The 10919-nt window shown below is 36.2% G+C and overlaps 1 protein-coding gene across 1 annotated transcript in view; it reads right to left on the bottom strand.

The window, feature by feature from the left end:
• Positions 1–10919, bottom strand: part of LOC123536442 (ruvB-like 2) — a 29025-nt gene continuing 18106 nt past the window's right edge. The window contains exons 9-15 of the mRNA XM_045319635.2: positions 10230–10353; positions 6206–6300; positions 3662–3780; positions 3104–3223; positions 1877–2006; positions 1383–1506; positions 1–356 (exon numbers count right to left, since the gene is read on the bottom strand). Of these exons, the coding sequence (XP_045175570.1) occupies positions 337–356; positions 1383–1506; positions 1877–2006; positions 3104–3223; positions 3662–3780; positions 6206–6300; positions 10230–10353 (732 nt within the window). The 3' untranslated portion in view covers positions 1–336. The remainder of the gene's footprint in view (positions 357–1382; positions 1507–1876; positions 2007–3103; positions 3224–3661; positions 3781–6205; positions 6301–10229; positions 10354–10919) is intronic.

Raw genomic sequence — 10919 nt, 5'->3', positions numbered from 1 at the left:
TCAAAGTATCAATTTAATAAATGACTGTTTCACATTAACAATATTAAGTTTTTATTCTTCACGAGACATGATAAAGACAGTATGACCCAAAAAGTGTGTGTCTAGAAAAACATCACCTTTACATTACAAGTAACAGTCACTGATATTTAAAGTCTGTATTCAAAAGTAGAGAGCCATACATCTTAATTATATCTAACTGTGCAGACTTCAGTTTCTGTTCAATGCACTAGTTCTTTTTTGCAGACTTGAGTGTTTGTTTTTGAATGGAAAAATCAGATCATGACAAAGTCTTGAACACATGACAAGTTTTTATACATCCTGAAACTCTCCATAACCTCAGCTTGTTTCCATGGTTTCTGTAAAATAAAGAAAATAAAAATAATTTAAGAAATATAATTTATATAACAGATGTTTTTATTAAAACACTAAAAAAAATCTTGATTTTTTTGTTGGATGAAGACTAGCACCAACACAATGTATGTCATGTTGCAACTTGCATGTTGCAGCTTAGTCCCCTGGTGCACCTCTGCGCATTGTTTAAGGCTTTGGCGGGCACTAGGATAGAACCACTGACCATCTGTAAGCCACTTGGATGTCTTCCTCACATGTAGAATTTTACATATCAAGCAAAGTTGCGAACCCGAACCAGTAAGGGGCAAGTGACTCAAAGTCAGCAACCTTTGCCATCTGGCCACCGAGGCCCCCAGATACTGACTTCATAAGCACAGTTTCAAAGGTATTTGCAAATACAGTTAAACCTAAGCTACAGACCACCTGTGAACAGGGACCACCTGGCCCTGAGACCTACTTTATTCATTTCCGATTTAAACACCTTTTCTGTGTAACTGTGACTAAGGACCTCCAGCGAATAAGGATCTCCATCTGTTTTGCCAGATGGTCTTTATAGAGAGGTTTGACAATATACCACGCAACAAGCAAAATTTTAGCATCAACAACAACATACACTTTTAAGGTTTCAATCACTTGGTCATTACAACGTAACTAGCAAAAAAACCTCCAACATGAAATAAAGAGAAACAAAAATTTATGTTTCTCAGTGGGTAAATGAAATATATGGTGAAATATTTCTGGTAAGTCTGCAGGGAAAAAATATCAAATGCATGTATACATTTCACAGGTATCTGTGTGCAAAATGGGTAAAATTTGGTTAAAAACCATTGAAAGACGTGAAAAAAAACAAAACGAAAATGCTAAACATTTAACATCAAAAATATCTTTTCCTTGTGAAACCTTATTTCACATTTTCACTTGTGGCAATGCCAAATGTGAAATTATAACATCTGTTGAAAAAATATTTCAAAATTACACTGAAACAAAATTAATAATAATCAACTTTATGTATGAAATATTAAGAAGCATACCTGTCTGTACTAATTCATTGAACATGAATTCTTGTTGGTATTCTTTGAGGAACTGTGTAGATCTTGACTCATCCAGGAACAGTGAATATACTCTCTTAATGTCATCTACGTCTACTTCTGTTGCCTGAAAACATGTCAAACTATTGTTAAGATGACATCTATGAAATACACCATGACAATGTGTCTTTAAAACTGATACTGACTTCAAAACAAGCATACATATATACCTAAATACAGTACTGCAAAGTTGAAGACCATACAAAATTCACATGGTCAGGCAGAACAATTCCAGTTTGATACCGCAAACTTTTATAAAAAAGAATTCCTTTCTTGATATATGGCATGAAGAAAGAAAGACTGGACAGGATTTGGCACAGAAACTAAACAATACACACAGTCACTCTTCTTTAAAGTTTGGTTTGAAAAGTAGAAATCCGGGTATCACTTCATCCAATTACAATTTTTTTAAACATGTGCTTGAAAGTGTTTCTTACCTTTCTTTTTCTTGCAACAAGATTGGCTGTAGTAATGAGCTGTATTGAGTATCTAAGTGAGGTCTCCATGCCTATCCGAGTCAACACCGTCATGGCATCATCGCTCATTTCAACGTCCTCTTCTTCACATCTGCCCAACAAAACAATTTTATCAAGACTTTCATAAAGCAAAAACAAACCCTAACCTTGTTATTTCATCCATATGTAAAGTTAATGCAGAGATATAGAGTAATAAATGTCAATTTTTGAAAATTATAAATTTAGCAAATGAAAAAAAAACTATCATTCACGGCCATTAATACTGCCAAATGCCATTTTGATAGAGGAAAAGTAAAACTGATTATGTCCTTCAAATGTGACCTGGGTTGTGTGCTCTGCACGTTGTCTTGGTAACATAAATAACTGATGCTAGTTTTATGAAAATATAACAAGCTGTCTAGACAACTGAATGGACACACAGTTAAGCTATTCGATTCTTGACCTTGAACCTAGTGACCTGTGTTGTAAGCTCTGCATGGTTCTTGAAGAGGTAAACAAACAATGCAAGCCTGAAATAAATCTTCCAAGGTGTATTAGATTTGGAGTGGACAAGAAATACTGACAAAGATGGACATCCATGACTCCCAATATTTTTATCTGAGGGCATTAAAATTACTTTTCTTGATTTTTTGTCTAAATTTCAAAAATCAATAAATACAAGCATGGCCGACTCACGAGTTCTGCATATAGTCTTGGATAGGTGATCATTTGACTCAGGTTTCATATGAATCCTTCAAGGGGATAAGCGATACAGAGTGGACCACAAATGAAAGGCTCAAACCTTTGACCCTAACATGTGACCTTGACCTTGAGCCAACATGGCTTACTCACGAGTTCTGCATATCGCCTTTATGAGGTGACCATTTGACAAAAGTTTCATGAAAATCCTTCAAGGGGTTTAGGAGATACAGAGCGGACACAAAACGGAAGGCTCAAACTTTTGACCCTAAGTTGTGACCTTGATCTTGAGCCGGCATTGTTGACTCATGGGTTCTGCACATCGTCTTGAAGAGGTGATCATTTGACCCAAGTTTTATAAAAATTCCTTTAAGGGGTTTAGGAGACATGGAGCGGACATGAAAGTGTTACGGAAGGACTGGCGGATGGAGACCACTCCTATAACCCCCAACACTCGTGGCGGGGGATTAACAATTGCATTTAAATTCACTTACAATATAAGAACATTACCTGATTTTAAGGATCTGTTTAATTTCTTTTTCCTCATATGGGGTAGTTGAGATGATAAGCAGTCTGTCAAGAAGATCTATAGGGATTCCATGTGGACTCTGGTAATTTGTGCCTCGAATTCTACAAAATAATATTAATTAAACAGTACTGAAGAAATCTGTTAATAACAAAGCTGCCATATGCTAGTTATGAAGCAAAGCTTGTTTGTCCAGCACAGTACTGTACATAAGCTAATTTTTGCATAATTTTTTTCAGTCTGATAGGCAATAGACAAGAAATCATGTTTTGTAGTAGGTAATACTTCTGATGAACCAAATATCCAGACTTATTTCCCAAAGGTGATGAATCCTGAGTCAATGTAAGGGACCTTAACCATATGCCCATAGAGCCTCTAACTTTTAAAGTGATCAATCTTGCAACCTCTACATAACCAGAACCTTCCTATATGTCACACATACTTGAAGTACTTTCTTACAAACCAAATGTAAAATATGTCATTTTACAAGACTTAGTGCAAAAAGAAATTTATTTATAACTAGAGTGAGCTATTACATGTACCTTGTAATGCCTCTGTTTGTTGCCATGATAAGTATAGGTGCCATATCGCTCTCTAAAGCTCGATTTAAAAATGAGAAACTTTCGATGTCTAACATGTGAACTTCATCAATGAATAACACCTGAAATGAAATAGAACGATTAGAAGACTGAAGTTCATATGAAAGTAAACAATATACTTCATCATTGAATAACACCTACAACAGAAGTGAATAATATATTTCATATATGAGTCACGTCATCAGAAAACCAAGATAGTGCGTTTGTGACCAGCATGGATCCAGACCAGCCTGCGCATCCGCTGTTCGCTAACAGTTTCTCTAATTGCAATAGGCTTTGACACTGAACAGCATGGATCCTGACCAGACTGCGTAGATGCGCAGGCTGGTCTGGATCCATGCTGGTTGCAAATGCACTGTTGGTTTTCTCATGGCGAGGCTTGTAATAAACTTCATAAATGAATAATGCTTAAATAAAAAGAGAAAAAACTTTTTTTCAATGAAAAAACAAAAGTAAAACAAAACAACCTGAAAAACTGTTATATAATCTACTTCAGTTAAAATGAAAAAACTGATATAACAAATTAGTAATGAGAGAAAAAAAGAGAAAATCATAGCTACCAATTAAAAACTGTAATTTTCAGAAAGAAAAAAGGAAAATTTGATATTGAAACTCAGAATCACCAACGCAAAGTAGTTTTATGGAAACTATGCACTACATGCCTGATCTTCACAGTGAATTAGTGTGTGAGATTTCAATTCATTCCCGTTAATTGAGTACTGAGATACCAGCTTACATACTATAACAACTTAACAAAAATTGCTACACCCAGAAAAAGGCATAATTTTGTAAAGCAAAATAAGAGTTCTGGAACCTGTGCACAGCAAGTCAGTTCATCACAGTGAATAAGTATATGATTTAGTTTCAATCCATTCCAACAAATGTTTAATGAGAAACCAGCTTACATACAAAACTTAACCAAAAACAAGACTCTGATGCCAACAATTGGATGAGGGCAATTGCTCCATCTTTTCTTCAAATAGTCAAGCTAAAAATCATTAACTGTTCTAGATGTATGTTATCAAAAGGTTTATTAAACAAGAGATCTGCCAAGTGGGCATATATGCCCAAAGGGCAAAGGGTTGTATCAGAGGAGGATGGAAGCAAAATATAAAGGTGGTGGGGGGCGAGTGGGGAGGTAGGGTGTGTGCAGTGGTGGTGACAGGATACTAATGGGCAAGAAATTAAATGGAAAAAAAATTGGGGGGGGGGGGAAGTGTCAGCAGGTTGCAGTCTGCACATCATCTCATCACCTTCTGCCTATATTCCAAGTTTAATGTCAATATCTTTAATACTTCTTAATTTATGCTCTGGACACAAAATATGATGGGCATTTGACCTTGCTGTAGCCTTGACCTCTGACCTACCACCCTGGTTCTTGCACACCCCAAGTCTGAAGTCACAACATTGAATGGTTAATAAGTTATACTCGCCTCCAGGCACGAAATATGACAGACAAATTTCACTGAGGTCAAGTTGTGACCTTGACCTTTGACCTGGTTCAAGTGCTCTGCACATAGTCTTATCTCCACCTACCTAAATGCCAAGTTAGAAATCAATACCTTGCACGCTTATTTTGTTAAGCACCAGACACAAATTATGATGGACAAATAGACAGACGGAGGCACCATCATATAATACACCTGTTATTTCAAAGCCAGCGTATAACAAGAGCTGTCCGTAAGACAGCGCGCTCCACTTTTTCTCAGTGCTTGACTCTGAATTAGAGCTTTGACAGTAAAATAATTCTAAGTTAAAAAGGGACATAACTCTGTTGAAATTCAAATCAGAGTTATGGGTGTCTCCTGGGGTAGACTTTGATAGTAAATAACTATTTTGAGTTTCAAGTCAAAAGCTTTAACAGTAACCGAGATATTTGACTTTTAACAAAAAATTCTAAGTTAAAAAGGGGCATAATTCTGTCAAAATTCAAACTAGAGTTATGGATATTGTTTCTCCTGGTGTAGACTTTGATGGTAAATAAGTATTTTAAGTTTCAAGTCAAAAGCTTTGATAGTAACAGAGATATTTGACTTTATCAAAAACTTTAACCAAACGTTCTAAGTTAAAAAGGGGCATAATTCTGTCAAAATTCAAACCAGAGTTATGGGAATTGTGTCTTCTGGTGTAGACTTTGATTGTATATAAATAATTTGAGTTTCAAGTAAAAAGCTTTAATAGTAACAGAGATATTTGACTATCAAAATTAAACAAAAAAGTTCTAAGTTAAAAAGGGGCATAATTCTGTCAAAATTCAAACCAGAGCTATGGGGATTGTTTCTTCTGGTGTAGACTTTGATAGTAAATAATTATTTTAAGTTTCAAGTCAATAGCTTTGATAGTAACAGAGATATTTGACTTTATCAAAAACTTTAACCAACGGCGACACCGATGCGAGTGCAATAGCTCAACTTTTTCTTCAAAAAGTCAAGCTAAAAAGGGATCTCCGGTACTTTAGTTGAAATGTGGACATAAATACACACATACCCCTGGGACAATTTCAGCTTTGCCCTCTTCTCTCCACTCCGCTACTTTACTGTTGATTTGTTCTCGTACTTCAGACTTTATTTCACCAGTATCACCTGTAAACATTAAATAACATTCAACTCCTGTTTCCTAAACAACACATATTTAATTCATTCTGTGAGTTTGCCGGAAAAAAAAAACCTGAGCAGCACAAACATGGCTGAAAAACTTGTACTTTCAAAGACACAGTTGTTTTCTATACTAGTAGTATACAGACTTTATGATTTGCAGCTTGAGAAGCAACTGTTCAGCTGCCTTTGGAGATAGTGTGGGTAACAGTTTGTCAAATTTATTTTAAAGGGAGTGCAACTTATTTCAAATAGTCAGAATTTTAAGTTTGTGTTTGAGACACCGAGTCTTGAATGTATGTTTATAATAGCATGCACATGAATCACAATATTTAACTTCACTGCACTGTCATAAGTGTTTACTTCTTTTTAAAATGTGATTAATATAGGATAAAGAACTTGACGAAGTTATCTGCAACTAGAATGTGTCTGTAGGACACAGGGTGTGTCCCCCACTGGTACATTTGTCACAAATAAGGGGCAATAATTCAAATGTTTGGAGTCTTAATGGGGTATAGCCTCAACAAACATTTTATGAAAAGGATTCCTTATTCTAGGCCATATACTTTCTGAGCTATAAGCATCAAAAACAAAAAATCCACTATTTTGGTTATTTCAAGGGCCATAACTCTGTATTTAGCACTAAGGTTCTCAAGAAGAATGCCAAGTGTGCAGGGTCACATCATGATAAAGACTCAAGCAAGGTTTCATGAATTTACATCAAATACTTTTTGAGCTGCGCACATAATCAGGTAAAAATGTGCATTTTTTACAATTACAGGGGCCATAACTTCAAAAATAGGGGGTGGAGCCAGCCAAAAAAATAAGAGATGTGCAAGTTAATTTCATGATAAAGCAAGTTTTTAACCATTTATATTAAATGCTTTTTGAGCTAGGTGTGACACAAGGTGAAAATGTGCATTTTTGACTATTTCTGGGGCCATAACTATGAAAATAGGGGGCACAAATGAAAAATATGAGGTGCACAAGTTTATACCATGATTAAGACCTATGCAAGGTTTCATGAATCTATATCAAATACTTTTTAAGCTAGGCCTGTCACAAGGTGAAAATGCGCATTTTTGACTATTTCAGGGGCGATAACTCTGAAAATAGGGGGCAGACTTAGACAAAAATAAGAAGTGAGCAAATTCATATCATGATTAAGACTGATGCAAGGTTTTATCAATTTATATGACATACTTTTTAAGCTAGGCTCGCCCCAAGGTGAAAATGTGCATTTTTGACTATTTCAGGGGCCATAACTCTAAAAATAGGGGGGTGGAGCCAGACGAAAAATAGGAGGTGTGCAAGTTCACAGCATGATTAAAACTCATGCAAGGTTTCATGAACCCAAATCAAATACTTTTTGAGCTAGGCGTGTCACAAGGTGAAAATGTGCGTTTTTGACTATTTCAAGGGCCATAACTCTAGAAATAGGGGGCGACCCAAATGAAAAATAGGAGGTGCGCAAGTTCACATCATGATTAAGACTCATGCAAGGTTTCATGAATCTATATCAAATACTTTTTGAGCTAGGCGTGTCACAAGGTGAAAATGTGCATTTTTGACTATTTCAGGGGCCATAACTCTAAAAATAGGGGGTGGATTCAGATGAAAAATAGGAGGTGCGCAAGTTCACATCATGAATAAAACTCATGCAAGGTTTCATGAATTCATATCAAATACTTTGTGAGCTAGGTGTGTCACAAGGTGAAAATGTGCATTTTTGACTATTTCAGGGGCCATAACTCTAAAAGTAGGGGGCGGAGCCAGACGAAAAATAGCAGGTGCTTATTTTCATATCATGATTAAAACTCATGCAAGGTTTCATCAATTTATATCAAATACTTTTTGAGCTAGGCGCGTCACAAACTTTGGACGGACGGACGGACAAGACCAAATCTATATGCCCCCCACCATTCATGGGGGTCACAGTAAAAACAAGAGCTGTCTCCATAGGATGACACATGCCTCCGATGGCACTTTGAATGAATAGTTAAGGCCGATGTTACAGGGATCAGCCTAGGTCAAAATTTTAGGGAGAAGTGACTTCTCCCTCCACAGAATTTAGGGAGAAGTTGAGAAATTTAAGGAGAAGAATCTGCATAGCATTCAGTTTCTTGCCTATATATATCCACTTTCTGTGGGTCTAGCTTAACTTATAAACAGTAATTATTTAAGGAAATTGATTCTTGCATTATCATTTTCATGAATTTCTAAATAAAGTATAAACTTAGCTATGAAAAAGTCGCCTTTAAATTTTTATCCGAAATTTACATGTCCGAAATTCGTAAATTTAACAGGTGCACGATCAAAACGGCGTGAATATTTTCTTTAATGTTTCGATTCTCGTACTTTAATAATGCCCGATTTTTGCACCAACTTGTTCAGATTTATACATTTAATTTATTTATTTTCTTTTTTTTCGAAAATAATACCAAACTCTTAGTTAATGGCGATCTTTTTTACAATATTTTGTACGGCAGTTCTGACGTCCGCGAAATCATTTTTTATCCACAGTACCCGAGCCGTTCATTTACAGAAATTGACCGTAATTATGGTATTTGAAATAATTTTTGAAGTAATCTTTAATAAAATGAAAGAATAATATACAATTGTTGCATAAAATCATGCTCTCGTTAAGTTTATCGGCTTTTTACACGCCGATTGAAAATTTTCAAAATGGCGGCAGCTTACAATATTATTGATTGACACTGTTAGATATTAACGCTACGATTGGCTGAAGTTTGACAGGCGAGTAGGCGGGGTTGACTATGGATTTATCGATAATTTAATCTAGAATATGCATCAAGTTTTGCAACCAGATAATAACTCGCTGAAAAACTCGGCGATTTGGATTTCGCCCGGAGGCGATAATTAGGCGAAGTGGCCGACTTTAAAGCGACGATATCGCTCAAATCGCCTTGTAGGCTGATCCCTGTGTTAGAGTTTAGGACCTTTGACCTACAGAGCTGGGTCTTGCGCGCGACATGTCGTCTTACTGTGTCACACATTCATGCGTAGTTATTTTAAAATCTATGCATGAATGACAAAGATATGGACCGGACACGCCCATCAATGCACTATCATGAAAAATGACCTTTAACGTCTAAGTGTGACCTTGACCTTTGAGCTACAGACCTGGGTCTTGTGCACGACACGTCGTCTTACTGTGGTACACATTCATGCCAAGTTATTTGAAAATCCATCCATCGATGACAAAGATATGGACCGGACACGCCCATCAATGCACTATCCTTAAATGTCTAAGTGTGACCTTTGAGCTACGGACCTGGGTCTTGCGCGCGACACGTCGTCTTACTGTGGTACACATTCATGCCAAGTTATTTGAAAATCCATCCATCGATGACAAAGATATGGACCGGACACGAAAATTGCGGACAGACTGACAGACGGACAGACGGTTCAAAAACTATATGCCTCCCTTCGGGGGTATAAAAATTAAAAGGAAATGTGCCAATAATAGACAACCTACATCGATATTAATCTATGTATCACTTTATTTGATCATGTACAATACAACTTGTATTAATAGAACACCTACAAGAAGGGCAAAAAGTGGTCTATTAACATAACTGGCTTCTTTTTATAACAATTTGTTCTTCAACAACATGTAAAGGAACGAAAAAGTGAGCTCTTAACAGATTTCAATTGGTCTCTCAAGTAAGTTTTCCTGTACATGTCATCACACGAGTCTGAAATTAAAGGAGGGGTATTTTTTGAAAGACAGACTTCTAGTGTGTGTTATAGATAGCATTTTAGACTCCTGTGATGTCACATACTGAAGTAGGCATTCTCTTGCAATATAAAATGACTGAAATTTTTGGAAAATGGCCCAACGCTAGATAATAATAAGATGGGCCATGCCTTAGGGAGGCAACTGTGTACTTTACCTGAAAAGAGGGCGAGGAAGCCCTGTGTTCTACTGTTAATTACATCAATCTCGTGTAACGTTACTGTGTGTACAACCTCTTTCCTCTTCTGTAGTTCACCTTCAGGACATTGCACAAACTTTGTCTACAATACAAATATTACAATGAGTATTTTACTTTTATACAGTCAATTTTGAACACTTCTTGTCACATTTTCTAGAGGTGATCATACTTAAACCTACGAAAGGACAGAAATATCTATCCCTGGTGTATGATTGGACAAATGTACTTTAAACTCTAGGTATGCAGGAACATTTTTTTGTCACACTTCTTACAGAGGAGACCTTGCAACTTTAGCCACTGAGTGTTTCAAACTCTTGTCTAGATTGTTAAATTAAACTTCACTTCAGGAGACTGGACTCCAGATTTTGCCTACAAATCATCTTCTTTAAAAATTCAAGTTTGGTCACATTATGAACAATTTCTAAACAACTTTGAAATTGCAAAATCAGGAAAGAAGAAAAAAACATGCCTGAATTGTGGTGCCTCATCATTACATTTCTTCCTAAATTCTTAACCTATAGGCTACAACACCCATTCATACTGGACCATTGTTAAATTGCTAACCTTCGGTACCCTGTTTCAAAGGCTTTATAATTTTGAATGGGTATATTTATTTTAGTAAAACCAACTAATTCTCATGTGTTTCCA

Source organism: Mercenaria mercenaria, chromosome 17 (assembly GCF_021730395.1).
Source record: "Mercenaria mercenaria strain notata chromosome 17, MADL_Memer_1, whole genome shotgun sequence".
NCBI classification, from domain to species: Eukaryota; Metazoa; Mollusca; class Bivalvia; order Venerida; family Veneridae; genus Mercenaria; species Mercenaria mercenaria.
This window is presented reverse-complemented; position numbering and strand designations above follow the sequence as displayed.